The sequence below is a fragment of the Lycium barbarum genome, chromosome 8, assembly GCF_019175385.1.
Source record: "Lycium barbarum isolate Lr01 chromosome 8, ASM1917538v2, whole genome shotgun sequence".
Classification (NCBI taxonomy): domain Eukaryota; kingdom Viridiplantae; phylum Streptophyta; class Magnoliopsida; order Solanales; family Solanaceae; genus Lycium; species Lycium barbarum.
Window position 1 is genome coordinate 115,204,799 of NC_083344.1, and position 24,009 is coordinate 115,228,807.

General features: G+C 32.7%; 2 protein-coding genes across 2 annotated transcripts; both read left to right on the forward strand.

Annotated features, from left to right (window-relative positions):
• Window positions 1-2,110: 2,110 nt before the first annotated feature.
• LOC132606802 (putative serine/threonine-protein kinase) lies at window positions 2,111-6,640 on the forward strand. Its single transcript, XM_060320431.1, has 6 exons — window positions 2,111-2,485; window positions 3,644-3,762; window positions 3,875-4,085; window positions 4,270-4,507; window positions 4,795-4,945; window positions 5,717-6,640. The coding sequence occupies exons 1-6, from the start codon at window positions 2,422-2,424 to the stop codon at window positions 6,077-6,079; spliced, it is 1,146 nt and encodes a 381-aa protein (XP_060176414.1). The 5' UTR covers window positions 2,111-2,421; the 3' UTR covers window positions 6,080-6,640.
• Window positions 6,641-16,064: 9,424 nt separating this feature from the next.
• Window positions 16,065-17,890, forward strand: LOC132606804 (uncharacterized). Its single transcript, XM_060320434.1, has one exon. It carries the CDS (start codon window positions 16,432-16,434, stop codon window positions 17,692-17,694), a length of 1,263 nt encoding a protein of 420 aa, XP_060176417.1. The 5' UTR covers window positions 16,065-16,431; the 3' UTR covers window positions 17,695-17,890.
• Window positions 17,891-24,009: the final 6,119 nt, after the last annotated feature.

Consider the following 24,009-nt stretch of genomic DNA (forward strand, 5'->3'; position numbering starts at 1 on the left):
TAGCAATTCACCAAGCTTCTCTCATTATTTATTTTTCCTTTTTACTATTTACAGGCTTATTGTCCAAAAGGGAATATTAGTCAATAAAATAATTGTCGTATCCATCTTTTTCAAGTTAAAGTGTCACAAAATACAGGTGTTCTCCAGCTGGTGATATCATTCTTAAATAGGTATTAGTTTGACGCTTTTGAAAGACACATCGACTACATTCACACATTGGTCCAGTCTTATGTTCACTTTGTCTTCTCACTAGGTCACTTATCCTTCCCAATAATTCAAAATACGATGAAGGGTGAAATAAATGAGTTTTGGAGCGTTGTTGTTTGAAGCGGATCTATATCTAATTTATTCACGTGAACTCAATAAATTTTGCTCAAATTTTATATGTATTAAAAAAATTATAAATATTTTATTGTGACACTAATTATTATTGTAATATACTCCTTCCATCCCATATTTGTTGTCATGTTTCACTTATTCAGAGTCAAATTGGCTAATCTTCGAAGGTAAATTGGATTGGATTAATTCAACATTTTAAAATTAAAATTTATATATTCAGAAGCTACAACAAAAGTACTACAAGTTACAGTTTTTCTCGTATCAACATAGTGAAAAAATATAGTTTAAAATGTTGATCAAAGTTAATTTAGTTTGACTCTAAAAAAATGAAGATTACAAGTATAATGGGACAGAGAGAGTAATATACTTAAAATTGGTGCAAAAACTCATAAACAGGAAATACAGAATCTGCCCTCTGATTCAATATGGATTAGAATCATTTCTAGAAAACTTCTACAATTTCTTGCCCAACTAGAGCTAGCTAATGCAGGCATGCATCGACTCACGTCATCAACTCACAGTTCACATTTCATTCACACATATTTTCTGACGATAAATCCTTGTATATTTTCTTCACACATATTTTCTGACGATAAATCCTTGTATCATTTTCTTACTTTTAATGAGTCAAATGTCAAGCAAAATGAGGTTCATGAACCGGCCATTTTACTACTTCCTGTTTTTATTTTAAACTTTTTAAGATTTACTATATACTCCATATATTTACTTTGGATTATTTTTAATGATGAGATGTTAAGCTTTAATATGTGAATCAAATTGACACGTTGAGTCATGTCGCGTACATATAATTAAGTTGGTTCAAGAAGCTTCATATATACCATTAAAGATTGTGGTAAAGTGAATAAGTGATAAATATTCCTCCATCCTTAATTAGAGATGTCGAGTTTAAATCCTGAAAATAAAATTATCTTTGAGTAATGAATGTTTTTCCCCAAAGTGAAACTTTTCGATGTGAATCTGGATTTGCCGGCCCCCGAAGCGAATACCACACACTGAGAGGTATCCGGGGGGGGGGGGGGGGGGGGGGATTCTATGTATGATTATAGAAGTGAATAACTTATATGGTCATGTTAGATAGTTTGTAACAGGTCACCCAACATAACTATAACAAATTATTTACTAAAGTCAATTATGAGTAGGGGTTAAACTAGCATTTGATAGGGAGAGTTTTACCCTAAAGTAAAAACTTTCGACGCTAATTCAGATTAATCGATCTCAAAGCGATGTCAAACATGGAGTGCGAAACAAAAAAGATTAACTTTCCCATTTTATAGGCTCTTTCAGATTTTCATGCCACCAAACTTAAAAAAAGTACGGTAGTAATTATAGTTTGGGAGGCACAGGAAGCTCGTGGTCATGTACAAATGACCTTTTCTGTGGACCTCAAAGTAACTCATCGACTGGTTAAGGTTTAGGAATAATTCTAACAAATTATAAATTCTTAATTTGAATCTCAATTGCAACATTCAGTGTGGGTCATATGCTTCAAACTTTAGTTAACATATTTACCTATATATCGTCACAAATTATCATGAATACATCAGAAAAGTTACAAGCTGATTCAGATACTATTAGAAAATGAAAAAGAAATAAACAGAGAAAATGACCTTCTGCGTTGACCCATTCTCTAAGGACACTGTAGGGCCTACAGGCCCCATTATTAGCGTCTGTGATTAAAGTAAATATAAAAAATCAAGAGGAATATGTCAATTGTCATCACAGAGGGATGATGCAAACTGAACATCCATTAATTATAAATATCATTCGTGATTTCGTGGTCGTATTCAATTCATTATATTGCATACAACATACTCCACAGTACACGGCGATATTTCTTGTATCTGATCTCCAATTACAGTGAATTCGTACAACTTACTTATATGTCTTCCACGATGCTCCTCTTTTCACATTGAACAACTATATTATTGGAGCTTTCCAAGTTCAATTCTTTTTTCTTTTTCCTATACAGTTGAATTACAAGTTAATTCTTGCGTTTTCTTCTTCCCCCTCTTCTCTTTTTTAGTTTTGGTTTTAGTATTAGAAAGTTTGAATATTTCAAGAATGGCTTTTAGTTGTTTTGGTTCTTTTATACCGTGCAAGGACAACGGAGGAACTCAAGTACAAGGTAAGACCATCCCCCTTCTGTATATTTCTGTTTCTTTTCAAGTTTTTTTTTTTTCTTTTTTAATGTCAAACTACACAATTAATGAGCATGATGACTTCTTTTGTCTCTTCCAGATCGAGAAGAAATATGCTTATATCTTCGTTTTGTATATCAGTCACTTACAATCTTACATGAATCATTTTGTACCCTTCAGAATTTAGCATTTGTTGTAGCTAGCTTCTGATATTTAATTTTTGTTGTTAAATTCATCTCTGTCTTTCATTTCTTTTTTTTAAGAAATCACTATGAGATGAATCTCCAAACCCCTTCACCCCTGTCAAATTGTTGTTAAAGAATGGAGTTACATAAGCTGTCATATATTAAGCACTTTCTGTGTCGCGCTTTCCTCAACGATACAATGGGAAACGGAGCTTGTTTAGGTTGCACTCTGAATAACAACATGGACATTTGTAGACTGAAGCATATGTATGATACTAGCAAAGACACCAAATGTGGTGATCTTCTGGTCTTAATTTCATTGTGATTTTACATTAATTTGATCGATATCTCAGTGACTGATGCCAATGCCATTCTCATGTCTAAGCAACAATTGGTTTATTTCTTCTACCTGGAGGCCGATGCTAAATATTTAGATGTTTGAATACTTCACCTAGAATATATATATAGAAAATTAAAATAATGCCTTTTTCCATACCAATTTGTGAAACCTAAAATTTATGTATGGTATGAACTGTAAGGGAGTTAATTTGTTTGAGTACAACAACATACCCAGTGTAACTCCACAAGTGAGTCTGGGAGGATAAGATTTACCAGACTTTATCCCTACCTTTTGTGGGGTAGAGAGATTGTTTCTGATAGACCCTCGGCTCAAAAGAAATATAATCAAAGCAAGATGCAAAAGAAAATTATGACAGCAAAAATAGCAAGATAAACAAAGCACTCAAAGTAACAGGTAGTAGTAAAAATGAAGAATAAGGTATTTGGTGAATACTAGGCAAGACTACTAAATAAAGAGAAGAGGAGACTAGCTAGCTCCTGCCTCTCCCTCGTAATTTGTTTGAGTACTTGCTCAAAATTCTTTAGATGTGTTCTCCCGTTCTTTTCTCATCCAATTTCATCTTCCAAGTTCCAAGTCTTAAACGTTCTTTCACTCTGAAGGATTAGAACTTGCAACCAACAATGTGAGGCTGTTTTCTTATAACTCGTTGAGATCAGCAACGGCGAATTTCCATCCATCAAACAAAATAGGAGGAGGTGGTTTTGGAGTTGTCTATAAGGTGAGACTATAGTGCAAATATAGAGACAAAAATGAGTTAAGTTGGTTTGATACATCTATGAAATCCTAGTTAGTGTACTAACTACTTAAGCAACTTGATTGTTTGATCGCAGGGAGTTTTGAGGGATGGAAGGCCTGTAGCTATCAAATGTCTTTCTGCTGAATCAAAACAAGGGACAAAGGAATTGTTGACAGAGATTAATATCATTTCAAATGCGCGACATCCAAATCTTGTTCAGTTGATTGGTTGTTGTGTCGAGGCTGGCAATAGAATATTGGTTTACGAATACTTGGAGAATAACAGCCTTGCCAGTGCTTTACTTGGTACTTTTCACAAAGTTAAATGCTTATTTGAACCAAATAAACATATATAGACAATAGCAAATGAGTCTGAGTAGTCTGCATTAGCCAATGAGCATGAATAATTCGGTAATAAAAGGCCCAAGTATATGCTTATTTTCTTTCATCCAAGTGCATCATTAATCACCATAGACAATTACCATTGCAGGTTCTAAAGGGAAATGTATTCCATTAAATTGGCCTAAGAGAGCTGCTATATGTTTGGGCTCAGCATCTGGCCTAGCGTTTCTTCACGAGGATGCAGAACCACCAATAGTTCATCGAGATATTAAGGCTAGTAATGTCCTTATTGATGAAAATCTCCATCCTAAAATTGGAGATTTTGGACTCGCGAAGCTTTTCCCTGATAATATCACTCATGTTAGTACTCGAGTGGCTGGAACAATGTGAGTGTAAATTTAAAGTTTTAAAGAGAAAGTACAAGCAATTTTGCACTGCATCCATTCTTTTTTTTCCACATAACATAGTACTCCCTTTCTATATTTGGAAGCAATTTAACTTTGTGAGATGATTTACAGCCACACAAATATCTAAGGCTTGTTTTGGAGCACAAATTGCAAAAGTCTTCCTTTCTTTATTAAACTTCGTGTCAAGTGAAACACCTTCATATAAAATGGGACAGAGGAGATACTACTTTTCTATTCTTACTTCGGTTATCTACTTGTTGTGGCAGAGGATATCTTGCTCCCGAGTATGCCTTGTTAGGACAGCTCACGAAAAAGGCTGATGTCTATAGTTTCGGAGTTCTTGTTCTCGAAATTATAAGTGGCAGAAGCAGTAGCAATGAAGCATTTGGAGAAGATCTCTTGGTACTAGTAGAATGGGTAGGTTTCATCAGGAACAATAACTTTTTAGATGCAAATCACATAAATTGCTAGTTATCATCATATAATGACTCTCCTCTACTTAAACATGGTTCAAGTAGACATAACTCCTAACTTTATTGTAACATGTTGGATAAACTTCGAGTCATCTGTTGATTTCATGTTTAGAAAGGAAGTAGCTTGTCTAATGCATTTAACTGAAAAATAAAGAAGAAAGTTAAAAATGGCTGAGTTTGTTTCTTTGAGATGGGTTTTTAAAGGACTTGCATTTGCTGGACCTCAGAACAAGTTCTTGGATCTTATAGGACAATATATTAGACGGTTACACCTCAATGCCAAACTAGTTGTAGTCGGCTGTACAAATATCTGTATCCATTAGTGGGCTTACCTTCAATAGCTCAACATTCAAAGGATTGATCATACTTAAAACTATTTCAGCCGGCCATCAACCTACCGCAACTCGAATCCTCTATCCATCCCTAGAAGCAGGGGCGGAGCTAGAATACGGATTACGGGTTCGGCCTAATATAGTAGCTTTGGTCCATACCCTGTATTTGTCTCAAGAAATCCCTTGAATATATACGATTTTATAATTCAGAATCCAATAACTTAAAAGGACTAGAATCCTGAACCTATAAGCTTCAAATTCTGGCTCCGCCTCTACTTGGAAGTTGTCCTATAGGCAAAGTTTGTATCTTAATGGGACGTGAAAAGTATTAATTCCTCACATTGGTTTGCATACTGATTTTTTGAAGGTTTAAAATGTTGCAGGCATGGAAACTTAGAGAAGAAGGGAGGCTTCTAGATCTTGTTGATCCAGAGCTTACTGAGTATCCAAAAGCCGAAGTGCTTCGCTTCATCAAAGTTGCTCTCTTTTGTATTCAATCTGCTTATAACCAAAGACCTAACATGAAACAAGTGATTCAAATGTTGTCTAAAGAGGTCAAGCTAAATGAGAAGTTGTTAACTGAGCCAGGAGTCTATAGACCACATAGCTCCAAACAATCGAGCTATGGTAGTGGCTTCCTGACCTCGTCCTCCAAGGGAAAGAAAAAAGGCGTAAAATCCACAGACCATTTTGCAACAACGGAGTTCCAGAGTTTTCATAGTGTATCCGAGATGATACCAAGATAAGCGCAACGATGTGCTATCCCATTGTAATGTTTCTAGGTTCTCATATTCTTTAGTATTTGTAAATTTCTGCTCAGCTAACCTGGGAAATGCAAGGAATGCATGTATTGGCCCTCATTAGACCTTAGAGTAGCCACTTATTAAGTTTCTCATGTAAAATAGAGCTACGAGTAGCTCGGAAGGAAGGATATTAGTAGTTCGATTTTTACTACCGAGAGTACTTCCAACTAGATACATTCAATATGTTTGGTGACTAAGAATAGTTTTACTCCATGTAGCAGATTAGGTTTCTGGTGCTGCGGTATCTTAAGCCTTGAGGTCTTATGGACGCAGTAGATGTGCCATATGATTTTCCTTCCGCCTCTCTCGTTTCTGCCCCTTGGTAACATGGTACTCTGTACAACATTGTCAAAAGCTTACTTGAGGCGTGCTTAAGCCCTCAAGCTAGGTGAGTAACAGGGGTGCGCTTTGCCTTGCTAAAGCAGCACGTCACTAGATATCCAGTCTATTTTGGTCATAGGTACTTTTTTTATTTAAAATTGTTACAGAACATAGATGCTACATTGATAATAGAAAGTTAACATGTAATAATATTCAGAAACTGTGTTTCTCTATGCCTGTTTAGTAGCAAGTAACAGCAATTGGAAGTTGGAAAATACCTACCATACTTCTTTTCATCATAGGTTAATCCTTTCCTATTTCCTCTTCTGTAGAAGGGGCACTAAGCAACTATTAGGAGGAAAATAGCTAGGCTATTAATGAGTTCACCAGAAAACACACTACTGGTTAAAAGTAATGCAACAACTTGGCAACAAAGAAAACACCAAAATTAGCTATTCCATGTGAAAGTTAATCAGTTAAACAGATTCCAACCAAGCAAAACCCCTCATAATATGTATGTAATATAATTATGTGTCTAAAAATATTTCCAGAACGATATCATCAGGGACACTGATATGACGCTAACCTAGATGTAAATTGAAAATATTGATATTTGAAAACGCATCATATATGTGCTGATCAACTTCAACTTCAGATTGCTTAATAAACAAAATCTTGTTACAGTGGTATCAAGGAATATTAGTAGCACACTGACATATTAGTTAAAGACCTATCATCGAAAACACGAGAAAAGTCCCAAAATAGTCCCTTATCTTTGGGTTTAAACTCAAAATCATCCTTCCTTTTAACTTGGAGCACCAACAGTCCATATTGTTTGCCAAATTAGTGCACTTTTAATCCCTCTCCAAATGAACCGGTAGATTTTAATGGAGATATTACTACCAACAAAGTTAAATATTTTATTTTCGATAAAAGAACAAAGAACGATGGACATGACTAGCAAGTCCATTCTGAGCTGTTTCTAGATCTGTTGCATCATCCAACATGAATTTGGTAGAAACAATGTAGTCTACTGTTTCCATATTCACAACTTCCAAATGCAGGTCAATGCAGAATCCTCAAAAATTGCTTTAAGAGTTAGAATACACTACTCATTTTCCCTTGTTACCTACCTTTGCAAGTGTTAAAGGCATTTGATATGCAATGTGAATAGAAAAGGATGAGTTTTTTTTTTTTTTTTTTTTTGAGAGAATCTAAAGAGAGACCCCAAGTATTTAGAATCTAAAGAATCTTTGGAGAAACAGCAAAAGGCAAATGATTTTACTATTCAAGCATAAATTATAGACCCTCCTGATCATTTATGATAAGGACTTTGGAGGGTCTATAAATTATGCCTGAATACTCCCTCCGTCCTAAAGAAAGTGCTGCCTCACCAAAAATCACGTACATTAAGAAATAAATAAATATAATGTATTTAATGTAAAATTTATTAAACTATCCTTACTTATTAGATTGTTTTTTAGAATCGAGCAATACTATTAAAGAAGACTACTTTAATCTTAAGGGCATAGCTAAAAACGCTTGTCAATTTTTGTCTTGAATTTCTAAGGTGACACTTATTTTAGGACAAATATTTTTTGCTAAAGTGATACATATTTTGAAATGGAGGAAGTAGTAAAATCATTTAAAATGTTTGTTCCATTTAGACCCTCCGACATCATCTCAAATGTGTCTTTTAAACACAAAAAATAGGATTAGGAATCAAATGAAGAGCGTGAGCTTCACTCGTGTGACCTGGAAAAATAACCGATAAATAAAGGGAAAAGGTGCAAATATACCCCTCAACTTTGTGATTTAGAAAAAATATATCTCTCGTTAAAAAGTGGTGCATATATACCCCTGCCGTTATACAAATGGTGCAAATATACCCTTTTCGCTGCCATAATTTTTTTTTAAAAAAATAAAAAATTACTTAGCTTGTTTTTTAATTAAAAAAAATGTCACATTGCTTTAAATAATAAGTCTACCTATTTTTTCAGTAGACTTATTTTTTTAAAGCTATGCGGTAATATTTTTCTGGTGGGTCGAGTCTAGTTTATTTAAAAGAATGGGTAGACTTATTTCTTTTTTAAAGCTAAGGAAATATTTTTTTAAAACGAATAAGACAAGCCACTAGAAAAACAAATTGCTTCGTGGCTTTGAAAAAAATAAGTCTACTAAAAAAAGGGGTAGATTTTTTTTTTTTAAAGTCACGTAACATTTTTTTAATTAAAAGATAAGCTAAATGATTTTAAAAAAAAAAATCTTGGCAGCAAAAAGGATATATTTGACCATTTGTATAACGGCGGAGGTATATTTACACCATTTTCGTAACGGCAGGGTATATATACACCACTGCTCTAAAATTCATAGGCCAAGGCATCATCTTTTAGGTACATCATCTTTCATTGTTTCGTCCTTTGTAAAAGAAATCAGCAGATTCTTGAAACATCAAAAGAAATCAATAATTTCGACATCAAACGGTGGAGTGAGCCAGAAAAATACTAAGGCATTGTTTTAATCACTCGAGACTGCATTTTAATTCGCTTCCGAAGCTTTTCCCCTTAATTTTCTGAATACCCAATTCTAAAATCTTGCTTGTTATGTCCTATACAACACAATTAATCTAAACTCATCTTACACAAGTTCAAATTTTCAAGGTTGAACAAGTATCAGAATCAACTCTTTTCAATACCCATTCCTAAATTCTATCAAGTTCGTAAGCTTCCTTTCATAAGTTCGCTGGAAAACTAATCCTGCCGGCGGCTTTAATTCTGCGGTGACAATGAAATTGGCAATGTGAGTTTTAAGAAGAAAAAGAAAAGGTAAAATTATAATTTGAGAGCAACCCCAGAGCATAAGGAGAGACAATTTTTTTGCCACGTCAGAGTTTTGTGTTTAAAAGACATGGTTGAGATAATGTTGAAAGGTCTAAGGAGCTGTTTGAACATGATTTGAAGTTGAAGTTTAGTTTATACATGTAATTTGAATTTTTTTAAGTTATATTTTTTATGCACATAAAAACTTTACAAGTTGTGGAAACCATAAAAAATTTTCAATTCTTATACAGTCTTACCAAATGAGGAAGTCATTGTTCATAAAAAAATCAATACGCTACATCAGGATTAAACCTGGGAATTTTTTTAAAAAAAAATAATACGCTACTAAAAAGGCTTTCTAAAAAATACAACATCAATTGATCAAATTTTAGTTTAATAAAATGAAAAATTGAACATGAGTTATAATGTAACTAATTTTTAATATAATCCTCACACATGGTTGGTAAGAGTGAATTAGTTATAAATATACTACCAACTTGTAGATATTTTAGGGCTTGTTTGGAAAGTCATCCAGGTAATTGGAATTGGGTATAATTACACAATTTGGTCTGTTTGTTTGACCAAGTTATTACACAGTTAGGTGAGAATTAAGTGTAATTGAGAGGGTGTAATTACAGGGTTACTCTTTACTTTTTTTCTTTTTTGTTTATTTTAATTTATTTTTATTATTTATTTCTATTATTTTAATTTCTTTTGATTTTTAATTTATTTTGTATTTCTATTATTTTAATTTTTTTACTTTTTAATTATTTGTATTTTGTAAAATTCATTTTTCATTTCATTTCTTCTCATTCCCAACCTTTACTTCTTGTAGTTCCATGTAATTGCTCGTATTATTTTATTTTATTTTATTTTATTCATTTAGCATAACGGTGTTATAATTCTAATTTTTGAAATTACACCTCTTAATATTGGAAAGAATGAGTCATTAACAAATTTGACATGTAACGAATGACATTATTAAAGTAGAATTTCATTGTGAATGAGATTATAGACTTATATTTTTTATTTCTTTTGAATTATTTACTTAAGTTACATTGGAACTTACTTATGTAATATTGAAATTTGACATAAGAGTTTTATGTTAAACTTTTTCTTTTGGATTTTTAATTTAGGTTATATTTTCAATTTTAAGTTATTTGCTTTCACATTGCATGTTGTTTATTTTTCACTTACATTTGATGAATTTTTTGTGTCAAACATTTGAATAATGTTATGGCATTATATTTATAAATATTAGTTTTTGTCAAACATCCAATCCATGATGTTCTCACAAAAAAAAAAAGTCTTCTTTTAAGTTTTATAATTAATTAAAATTAAATAATATTAATTTAAAAAATATATATCAACTATTTTTTACAATATTAGTTACAAATATATGATTATTAATTAATATATTTTTCAAGAAAAAATGTGTTATTAAATAACTAATTTAATATCATTTATAAAGGAAAATATTTTTAAAATATTAATTTTATATTTTTTATAATTAAATTTTATTTTTAAATTAAACTAACTGTGTAATTACACTTGTGCAACCAAACAACACACTTGTATTTACACTGTAATTGTGTTATGACAAACAAATAGGTGGCTTTCCAAACAGGCCCTTAATATTTGATATAAATGGTTAGTAAACATGATTTGGTAAATATATCTACCAACTTATGGATTTATTTTTATAAAATATAAATTTATGGGTCAACTTTTACATTTAAAAAATTTGAAATTCCAAATCATGCCTTTTTGGATGATTTGGGTTTTATCTCATGAGATAAAATGACATATCCAAACGCCTACTAAATGGAGCAAGCATAAGTTAAAGTGCCAAAATAAATTTGGACCAAGCTTAAGGATCTGTCTATGTAATTGGCCATTAAAATATTTCAACAACACTTAATGAAAAAGTAACTATACTCACTATCAAGGGGTATGGTAGAATGGATGAGATACCGTAACTCTTACCAATAGATTTCATATTCGAGCCCCAAAAATGTAAAAAAATCCTAGTAGAGAGTGTTTTCCCATTAGATGTTGCTAATTTAGATGGTTATACTTAAAAAAAAAAAAAAAAAAAAGGCAAGACATATTAGAATCAAGCAACTAAACTAAATAAAATGGATCATCCATACAGGGGTGTCAATGTTTTGCTTCGGCGGATTATCTTATAAAATATCATACTAATATTTAGACTACTTTATTTTGTATACTTAAAATTAAATTTTTCGAAATGGTTTCAATTAGACTTAGTGCCAGTGCGGAGCTAGGTAGGCTCCAGGGGGTTCATCCGAACCTTCTCTCCGAAAAATTACAGTGTATATACAAGATTAAAATTATTTTTTATGTATATATAGTAGATGTTGAACCCCATTGATCTCTTCGTGTATTTACTTCTTCATATTTTTGAACCCCTAGGTAAAATTTTTGGCTCCGCCACTAATGCCAAAGCTTTGGGACTTTAATCGTCCATGATGCTAAGGTTTCAACCTTGCTCCGTCACCAGCGATAGTGATGGCTGGCGACTAAGAGAAAAGCCAGAAAGGCATAAAACCAAATCAAATAAAGGATAATGATGCTTAAGAAGTGAAGCGCTAAGAAATGCTCAGGATAATGACATTTATATACTATATTTATACAATAATGCGACACTGTAAGATGTCAGAAGAATATCTTTGCTTATAAAGGGTAAAACAATCATACAAAGATATTAATATATGCATGTATTCACGTTACCAATTTTAAACTCTTTTGTTTCCATGCTGCACCACTGTCATTCCAATTTTTGCGAGTGTCAGTTTTTTATTTTCTTGATTCCGCAAAATCATTTACCTAATTAGAATGGAAAGAAAAATTAATACTGCATTAAACAAACACGACATGGTTGATCAAATAGTATGGCTACTTTATCAGTACTATAAGATAGATTAATTATGGAAAATATGGTACATTTAAAAATAGGACTGGGCAAACTAAAAGCTCTTTTTTTTTTTGTCAAATCCTAAAGGCTCAATTAATGCCCGTCTTTTCCTTACTTACATTTTTTTAAAGAAATTAATTACACAAGTGGACAACTCCTCAAGCACTTTGCTCAATAAGAACATATATTTATGGACACTCAGTAATGATTGACTTTCTTTGTGCTCGTTCCCAACTAACTAGCAGAATAAGTCACTATTTCGCTTTTTAAATTAACAAGAAATTTTTTTAAAGACAATTACACATAATCAGTTGAATTTTTTCTGATATAATTATTCATGTTCGAATTTCATGAGCATGATTAATTTGAATTTACACTGATTTCGAACTCGAGACTCTAGTTAAGTATATAGAAATCTCAATTGTTCCATTATATTCCTCGATACTACGTATACAAATTGATTTATGATTATGTGTGAGAAATTTCTTGAATTATTGAAAATAATAACTCCTTAGAAAAGGACTCCTTGAAAAAAGTCCAGGGTGTTCGAAAATGCCAGGAATTAATATAAATCCGTATGGCTAGAGCTTTCTGATGATGAAATGTTTAACAATGATAGACTTTTCTTTTCTATTTTATTTTTCCTTTTTATGCCAAGAATTATTGTTAATACTTTATTTTATAAAATATTTGTCACTTGTCGCTTTTAAAAATCGAAACAAAGTGAATGTTGATAATTCCAGAAAGGTTTTATATTTTTATATATCATATTAATCTTTTAAAAGCATAAATTAGCACGATAAGTTTTTCTCTCCAACTAGGAATACCAAAATATTCCCACAAGTATGGATCAATAATATTTGTGATGCTTTAGGCTTCCCCAATCACTTTAAATATTGGCTATTAGCAAAAAAAATTAAGAATGTCAACTCCTTTTCTCTTCTAGAGAAATTGAAATGATTGTTAATGATGCTTTAGGACAAGTGACCATAACTATTAACCTAGAAGGTAAGACGTTCCAGAAGAATGACTCAATTTGATATTTGACATTTGCTCTGCCAGACATGTGGCTTAGCTGTATGATATCATTATCTTTTTCTTTTTTTTTTTAATTTGAACGGAAATTATATTTACATAAAAGAAAACACGTTCAGTTCTTATTTTAATTTTATGATCAACCCGATTAGAAAGTTTCTGAAGACAAAATCTCTTCTTATCCGTCCAAATCACTATATAATTCTTAGATATCGCGTTCTATATTGCCAACAATTCAAGTAGCCTCTAAAGGAGTGTTTGGTACGAAGAAAAATGCTTTTCATGAAAAATATTTTATCAAAAAATAATTACTCTATTTATTTTCGTGTTTGATAAATAAAAAATAAATAAAACATATATAATTTTTTTATATATAATTTAAATAAATATTATATGGGTCAAGGGGGGAGAGGGGTGGGGGTGAGGGAGTGGGTGTCGGGGGTGCTTGTATCGGGAGTGGGTTGCGAGGGCCGGGGGTTAGTGATAGCGGGTTCGTTGCGAGCGTTGGGACGGGAGTGAGCTGGGATGGAGTGTTGCAGGGATGGATCAACATAAAATATCACTTATGAATTTGTTTTTTCTACTTCCGTTAGATTCATTTTTAAGAAAATTTGTTTTACTAAATAAAAATATTTTGATAACCAGTCAAATATTATAAAAAAAATATTTTTCTTCATACCAAACATACCCTAACTGTTACTTGCAATGGAACTATGAACATACTTAGACCGTATTGTAAAATTTCGGGCTAGTAGGGATCTAGTAGCTCAGTTTGTTGGCTACCTGAACTTTCACCTTGTTATTGAGGGTCCGAATCCCTACGTTGTAATCCTCTCCCACATTTTCCCATCCTAAAAAAAATGGGGCTAGCTAAGTAGCTATGAGTTCACAAAAATGGGGAGGCAGAGTATTCCAGTGCCCACCTTAATTATGAGGCAAAATATAATAGTTTCGAGTAACCACCAAACTCTATCATCCAACATATTTTCCTAAATTTTGATATCTAAATAAGAATTTACGCAATAGGCGTGGATTAAAATTGATTGTGCGATTACTGATTTGCAAAAAATTACTAACAATTTTTAGGTTCTATCATCTATGCACTGAGTGGGAGTGTTGAAAAAAGTCGAAAATCATATTATATAAAAATTAAATCAAACCAACTTGATAAATCAATTGATGTTTTGATTTGTGTTGGTTTAGTAAATTAAAAGATTATAAAAAGTCAGTAATAATTAATTTGGTTTGGTTCTAAACAAATAAAAATAGTTGAGTGCAAAAATTAGTTGCACAATAAGGTCATCTATAAAATAATTGCAGGTAAATCTCTATGATAAGCATTAATTGGTTATATGATAAAATGGTAACCATTAACCAACTTGCTATAGGTGGTTAAAGTTTATCGACATGTAAAAGAATAATTAAGTAATCAACGTATATAACTAAAATCTTTTACAAATAATTTTCTTAAAACATATCTAAAGGAGGAAATTTTAAAAATAATTAAGTAGTCAAAATTATGTTTTTCGCAGAACTATATATATTTGTTCTTTATTGCTTTTCAAAGTAGTTTGTTTTTTCTATTTATGATATGGTGCTTTTTATATTTGTATTTTTCAAGTTGTTTATTGTCATTTTTCTCTCTTTCATTTTCTTCTTTATTTGTTCGGAAAAGGATCAAATAAACCCTGTAACCATCAAAAAAGCCAAATATAGCCCTCGTTATATTTTAGGGTCAAATATACTCCTAACATTATAATATTTATTCAAATATACTCCTCCACCGTAAAGTTGATCAAAGTGGATTGTCGCATGACAGCTCACTAATCAAACCCAATTTACACCCCTCTTTCCATATCATCTTTCACCATTAGCACCTCCCTCTCCACCACTGCTACTGTGATACACCATTATGCCCCCACTGAAGTTATCAGCAAGATACTACTTTTAATATCAGCATTCATTTGGTTATTCAAACGCTTCCTTCAACCCTCATTTTTTAGAGCCAACATTCTCAAACAACATATACTGAAATATAACTGCATATGATTTGTTACAATGAAACAGTATATCATAGTGTACCTTCACTACAATTGACATAATTTAGTTTAAAACATCAAAAGCGACACATAGTTTCCTTTGTGTTATAGGAGTATTTCATTTACTAGTCCTTCGCAAAGCAATGGTTTTAATTCAGGAAACCTGGTACAAGTATCAAGGAAGAAAAGCAAAAAAATTTGGCATTCAAAATTCTTTATGACTTTAGTGTTAAATGAATATTATATAAAAAGGGAAATACAATCTCCCAAATTAACAAAACCTAAAACTACAAATTTGTATTACGTTTGATCTTGTTTAGTTTAAATATTTAAAAAAATCGACTTAACTATTTTAGTTTTTTGTAACAAAAAATCAATCATATTGAACCATGAACACCCTTAGGATTGTGGGTATAATGTTTGCACAATCACATCATTTATAAGGTAATCAGAAACAAATTTCTATAATAAGTATTAATTGATTATATGATAAACTGGTAATTAACCTACTATCAATTGTTAAATTTATTGACATGCACAAAAGATCTTTGTGCAATCAGTGAATATAATTTAAACTTTTTACAAAAAAATTAGCCATATATAGAAGACAACTTTTCTAAAAAAAAAACTTCTGTAATCAAAAGGTCAATTATGGACACATTTAAACATTACTACATTTATAGAACTTTCTTTACGTGCAGTTATCGACCCAAATTAAAGAGTCAGCTTCTATTATTAACTTGTCCATACAAGGTAGTATTGCAACAAATTACCTTTTCAAATTTCCTTCTTATTCCTCGTATCAGTGTATGTATATATAAAAGAAAAGAAATCATAATACTTTAACAAAAAAAAAAAACTGTTTTTTCAACAAGTCAACATTGTCTCCTTTTCTCCCTTGTACGTCCCCTTCCAAGTAGCAGCCATAAGTCTTCTCTAAGCCAATTATTCTATGATCTTTACCAAAATAAACTTTGTAAGTGTTCAAATTTGGACTATTATAAACTTCCTTGCAGAATTTCAAAACATTCATCCTTCTCTCTACCTTTAATTATTTTCCATCTTATTCTCCATGAAAAAGCTGCAAATAATATGTTACATAACCTTTTTATAGTAACATAGAAAAGTACTAGCACTATTCCAATGGTGAAGATGTTTGATTACTACAGAATTAGTAGAACAAATTTCCATCTTTTCTCTGTACTCTCTTTTGCTTTGATCCTTTCTATTTTCATATTTATTTCTGATCTTTCATCATCCCATTCAGTTTCTTTTGTATCAAAAACTAGTTCCCATCAGCCACTAAAGTCAACTTTTGTACAAAGACCATCTTTTTCAAAGAAGGAAAAAATAAACCATGAAGCATATATAATCAAAGAAGAACAAGAAGTTGAAGATCATGTGAATTTGGTGCCTCCTTTTAATCTCACAGTGGAACAAAGAATTTCTTGGTTCAAGAAAAATTTGCCTGAATTTAGCATATTGAAGTCAACCAGATTGTCAAGACAATTCAATAGCAGAGTAAACAAATTCCTTAGTACAAAAAGTTGCAAAGTTCAGTTCTTCATGACATGGATTTCCCCTGCTAGTTCTTTTGGGAGAAGGGAATTTTTCGCATTGGAGACTTTATTCAAATCTCATCCGAAAGGGTGTTTGATAATTTTGTCGCGAACTTTGGATACACCTCGTGGGGTTCGAATGTTGAGGCCTTTGACTCAATTGGGCTATAAAGTTCTTGCTGTGACTCCAGAGTTATCTTTTCTGTTCAACAGCACGCCAGTTGAATCTTGGTTTGATGACCTAAAGAAAGGTATAAAGGACCCTGGTGAAATCCCATTGGCTCAAAATTTGTCCAATTTGATTAGGCTAGCGGTTCTGTACAGGTATGGTGGTGTTTATCTGGATACAGATTTCATCATCCTGAAGGATTTTTCAAGATTGAGGAATTCAATTGGCGCGCAAAGCGTATCTGCAAATGGGAATTGGACAAGATTGAATAATGCAGTGCTGATTTTTGATAAAAAGCATCCCCTTCTTTACAAGTTTATGGAGGAATTTGCTTCATCTTTTGATGGAAATAAGTGGGGACAAAATGGACCATACTTAGTTTCAAGAGTGGTGGAGAGATTGACCTCCAAAGAAAAAAATCAGTTCAACTTTACTGTGTTGAAACCAATAGCATTTTATCCGGTTGATTGGATTCGAATTACCGGGTTTTTTATGAAGGTAAATACAAGAACTCATTCAAGATGGATAGAAGCAAAATTGCTTCAACTAAGTGGTGAAACTTATGGAGTGCACCTATGGAACAAGCAGAGTAGTAGTATGAAAATTGAACAAGGAAGTATCATAGGGAGATTGATTTCTGATCATTGTTTATTATGTAAAGATATTTACAGTTCTTAACAGGAATCCCACTTGTGAATTCTTTAATTTCAGATTTGTAAAAAGACAGGACACTCTTATTTATACTCTCAAAACAAGTTCTTGATCATAAGCTTGAATAAGCTCAAGCAAGAAGAACTTCTTTTCTTGTTTTTTCCTTTTTGGTCACTGTTCTGATCAACTTTTGATTTCAATAATATCAGATTGTTTCTTTCTCTGTCTTTTCATGTTAAAAGAATCCTAAATATTCCATGTGGCTTCCTACTTGTATTTTTCGGATAAGGTTTCGCAATTATCAGCTTATTTTAGTTTATGTCATATGTAAGTATCCTTGAGTAATTTTTTCGTTACAAAAATTAGTTTTATGATTTTGATGCAATAAAGTGAAAGTCAGACAATCGTCGGTAAATTACCCTCTTTGCATACTACATGCTGACAAAATCTTGTCGTAAGTAGCTGCCAATAGAAGCAATCCATCTTTGACTTATGACTTGTGGAATCATCCATATTGGTGGCTTTATGAATTGCTTGTTTTTTATTGGACGTCCAAGGATCATCATGAGTTACATTCTGATATAAAGTCACAGCCCCACAATTTTTTTTTTTAAAAAAACTGAGCTTAATGATGAGTGATTGTATACTGTTTTTTTGCGCGGATTGTCCTTCATTTGGCGTGGTCTTTAGTTTTTGTCTTTTAAATTGGTGGTCTTTAATTCTTACCCCTCACATAACACTCTAAAGTTGTGGGTTCGAATCCCAACTCAGAAAAAAAAAATCACAAGGCAGACTTTGTAAATTCTGCCTGAAAGGCAAAATTTAAAGACCGCCATTTTGAATTGCCTGATTGTATATATTCACCGTAATGTTGAAGACTAATTGTTTGCAGATTTAACCACTTTGAAACTAACTTCATGTACATGCGATTGAAGCTGTAAAAATTCGTGTTCACAGTTTCACAGCAAATTTATGACATTTTTGGCTGAAGCCAAACTTTAGATATGTGTGTCTGAAAGTTCATGCATATGAGCTCGAATTTGAAAGTTGTTTTTTCGAAGTTTGGACTACCAATCTTCAATTCATGTCAATGTTTTCAAGTTTTTCGAACACTACCACTTGATTTAAATTCAATTTTCATATTCGAAATTCAAGATCCACTTTTTTAAGCTCACCACAATGATAATTTTAATGCTGAAACCCCTTAATGGCTACATATGCAAAAAAATTAAAAAGTTAACTTCGTCTTAAATGGTGCTGTACAAATAGGCAACAGCAGGGTGAAAATTACTCCAATGAAGAAGAAGAAGAATTCTTCAGTAATTTTGATGCCCTTTTTCTTCTCAGTAATTTTTTTTTCTTGACATTCTGTTGAAATCAGCTTTAACTCCTGAAATACAATAAAAGGTGACAAACAATGATAAAGGAAGTACGTAAAATCAAAGATTTAAAATATTGAAAGCCGACTATAGGGGAATGAATGCTTGTAGTTGAAGTTGTGTTTAAGGAATTTTAAACTCTGTAAGCTATAAAATACAAGGTGATTGCCTCATTTAATGTAGTTAATTGGGTATTTTCTCCTTAATACTACTTGATGTTCCGCTAATCAAGTAGTAAGTACTAGGTTACTCATCATGTCTATTTTCACGTTTCAGTCCTAAAAAGGGAGAATATTTAATTAGAGACCTGAAAAGAGTTGCTCCTTCATTTATCAAAAGTTTCTTTAGTAGTAAGCAAGGGTGAAAGAATAAACATAATTACGCTATTGAAAAGTTGAATCCATATCCATAGACAAACTTCATATAAATGTTACAATAACAAAAAGAAATCACTTGTAAAAGTCCCAATTGTGACGTAGTTAGTGTAGTTAGGAAGTATTAACAAATTATGAAGTTGTATATTTCATAGTTTAGATATAATTACAAAGCTATAGTCTGTTATTTCACTTGTTGATTCATTGTTCAAGTCCAAATTAGGAAAGAATTTAAGCATTCAACCCAAAAACTTAAAGGTAATGAGGGAAGTGACTTAAGACATTATAAACTTTTTCAAAAACTCTTAATGAGGGACAAATGTATATTCTAAGATGGACAAGAATAATAACATCGATCTCAAAGGAGGGAAGAATGATTCTAGATGCTTCAACCATTTTGCTCAGAGGTAGATATGCCCTTCGGCTATGGTTCATCTGAATTTAAACTTTTGAAATGGAGTATATCTATATATATAAAAATCTATTAAATTTTTTAACAAATATTATATCTTAATTTATAATTTAAATTGTATCATGAATTCAATACAAATTAAACTCATTAAATTTAAATCTTAAATCCTCCGATTTTGGTGATGAATAATATATTAAAGATAAGATGCACCAAAAATAACTCCTCAAACTTATAATTGCGCGGTTTCTTTATATTAAGACTTCGGAATATCTGTATTAGTCTATTCCTTGTATTAAAGTAGATTTTTGTAATGGCAACACAATATCCTTTATGTGGGGTTTCAAATCTTACCAAAGGCAGGACCCCTTTTATCTACTATCTTCTTGTTTTCATTATTCACATGCCGCTCCACCAACTCTTAAATATTGAAGAAAGGAACCAAAACAAAAAACAAAAAACAAAACAAAAAAAAAGTCAACGTTATCAGTTTTCAGAGTCCGGAACCAAAATGACCTAAAAAAAAACATTTTGAACCAAAATACCCCAACAAAAAAAAATGTTATCAAACTACCTTTAGCGCAGTAATTTACTGCGCTATAGTGTGCGCCTTTTTTTTCCGGCCCTTTTGGTTAACCCTTCTTCCATTACACTTTTTAACATATTTTGACCATAGATTAATCATGCTTCGGGACCCCGAAACTTCAATATTTTATATAGAACCCTACTTAATTTTGTGCGATTAATAAGGTAGGATCAATACATCAAGGATACACAAAAGTTCGGATGACCGTTTTAGTGGTTGAAAAGTGCTCGAACGCCATTTTCGTTTGAAGGCTCGGTGTCATTAGCTTGAAGTTTTTTACGAATACTTAAACTTGTTCATTAATAATTAATCAAAAGTTAGTCAAAATGGCAGCATTCATACAAAAAAAAAAACTTAATTAAATTGCATCATTCATAACCTTGAGTAGATGAAAATACTTAACATACTAATATTCTTCAAAATAACAGCATCATCATAAATTAAACTTAAAACTAAAATCACAACATTCTTTATCATCATCAGAGTACAAGTCCTCAATATCATCCTCAGAAAAATATTGGCGGTTTCTTAAGACCCATCTTTTTTCAGTAGCAGTTAGCTCTTTACCGGTTGATGATGTTTGTTCTTCGGCCAACTTTAGCATGTAAAATCTACATCGTCTTGCCAGCATTCTGTCGTTTTCTTTTCTAATCCTTTGCACGGCAAGCTCGCAAGTTTCTGGGCCTACTTGAGGCATGGTTAAGGAGTACCTTGTTGAGATTGGAGCGTTGAGATTTTCCAAGTCATGAACAAGACGTTCTGATTCGGCAAGCCGATGTGACCATTCTCGGCGTAAACCGCAATAATATTCCCGCGGATCTGAATATTTTACACTGCAGAAATCATCATTACACTCTATAAGAAGGTGGGGATTTAGCTCATCTAGTTTGAAATCACAGGTATCGCTTGAAAAACTGCTATGATTTGAACTCTCATCATCACTGCTATTTGATTCTTGGAAGGAGTAAAGACCAAGCTGAGTTTCTACTACTCGACATTGAATATGGTGTAGTCTAATAACAAAAGAAAGGGCTACTTATATAGTTGCAAACCCCCAAGTACCCTCAGGGGGGGTCTTTATGACCCTACCTACTTACCTTATTATAAGAAAAATATTAATCTTCATCGGACATTTCAGAGTCCGAATCCCACTTGGATCTAAATCTTGTGCTACCATGTATACCATATTCTACCCTATGGTAACGTATTTACATCCGACTGTTCTCTTCGTGAAAATGATTAAGAGCAAAATTAAACTCTTGTGGAATTCCGCGAGGCATTGATATAACACGTTTTTTTGGGCGTGTAAGCCCTACTGACGCTAACTTGTGCTGCAGCCTCCCTAACACGCCAATATCACTCCTCTCTCATTTTATTATTGTATTCTCGATTGAATTTGTCGTTAGGGTTATTTGAGTAATGAAAATCATCATCATCTAGTTCCCAAGTCCTACCCATTGCTTCAAATATGTTTGCTGGAGTGAACGATATAACACGACTAATATATCTAAATTGGTCAAAAAATGACATAGTAACTTAATTTTGTGTGGTTGGTAACAACTATTCGTCAAATTACATTTTATAACAACACTTAAAGTTTGATTCGAATTATGACGTTTTTCTGTTTGACAGTTGAGGTGCAATATACTGCAGTGGTATAGCGCAATAAAATACTGCGTTATACTGTCATAACACAGTATTTTACTGCGTTGTGACAAAATAACGTAATAATTTACCGCGCTATTCTGCCGGGACCTGATATAGCGCGGTTAATTCATGCATTATGCAACACTCCGTACTTAATTTGATTTGACGTAACACTGCAAGACACACTAATTGCATGCATGCGTTGGTTCTATATTCAAACTTCAAAATCTTATTAATATCGAGTTTGTATAAGGGAAAAAATTCCAAGTTTCATCCAGTTTTTGCATTTTGTATTCCTCCTAAATTATTCAAAATATGGCAGATGTTCCAAGAATTAGAGTTTCTTTATTTTGGGACGGACAAATTATATTCAAGGAAAATAATTTGCGCTATGATTCTCCCTCAAAATACCATGTTAAGTTTTCACTTGACTTAAAATTCTCAAAACTACTCCAAGCCTTGTATAATAGACTACAAGTTAGTAGAAGTGATTTTGATCTAAATATAATTGGAAAATATCCAATGTCATTTACGCTGCAAGGTGTAACTAGTTATGGACAGTGGTACATTCAAGACAATGGTTCTTTAACTGATTATTTGAAGGCGACTTATGATTATAGGCAATGCATAACTTTAAACGTCCTTGAAATGTATATAGAGAAGGTCCCCACTAATCGACTTGAATTCATGGCGAGGGCTCCTCGGGAAGCTCGAAATAGACCTTGTTGGGAAGCCCCGTCTATAATTCAGGCCGAAGTCACTCAAGCGGAACCTACTTATCAACACAATTACCCTGACATGAGTACTTATGAAAGCATTTTGACTAGCCAAATGCCTCTGGATAGTTTAAGTCACCAATTTGATGGGCAGTGGTAAATATTCATTTTTTACAATGTTGTTGTTGTTGTTGTTGTTCTTCTTCTTCTTCTTCTTCTTCTTCTTCTTCTTCTTCTTCTTCTTCTTCTTCTTATTATTATGTGTAGTGTCACTTGAATGCTACTAATGATGTCGATTATATTATTTAGCGGTTATAAACCTGATATGGATCATATCGGACGGTCCAACAACTCAAAGCGATGGTCCTTTCTCAAGTTTCGGCGCAGTTGATTACTATCGATACGTCTATTTTTTTTAACATCAATAATGTTATTTGATGTGTAGTAGTTAAAATACTCTAATTTCTTATGTAGGGAGAATGTGGTGGTTGCACCAAATTATAGGCAAAGACCTGCTATGGATGGTCCGGATTATCCGAATTATATAGTGACATCATCCAGCGATAGTGAGGAAATACCTAATGCGGAGGAAAGTGACGATGAGCAAAGTGACGATGGGATTGAGGTTGGAACTAATCCTCAATATCAAGTAGAAATGTTGCAAGACATGATGAACAGTCCGGCACACCAGGAGAAACTGAATTCACAGCAACCATTTGAACAGCAAGAGTCGATTCTGATTCAGCCGCAAAGCCAATTTCAACAGCAAGAGTCGACCCCGATTCAGTGGCATTTCGATGAGATCCCCTATCTTGATCATCTTCAAGATCACCCAGATGCCTTTATCTTTACTAGGGATGATGATCATATTCGGCGAAGTTTGTGGAAAGAGCTAGTGGATCTTTTAAAACAAATGGCTCATATTGAAAAAGGCATGATTTTTAGCTCGAAAAAATCATTGCAAAGGGCTCTTAAGATTTATTTCATCCAGGGGATGAGGGAGTTTAAAGTTGACGATTCCACATGAAAACTTTAGCGATTGGTCTGCAAGTGAAAATATCAAGGCTGCGAATGGATGCTCCGTGGTAAGGAAACTGCTGAAAAGATGTGGACTATTTCAAAGTTCTACATAAAGCACACTTGTGATATGGGTGACCTCCCAGATGATCATTGCAATCTAGATACTAACATGATTGCTCGTGTATTAATTGACGACATTGGAAAAAACCCA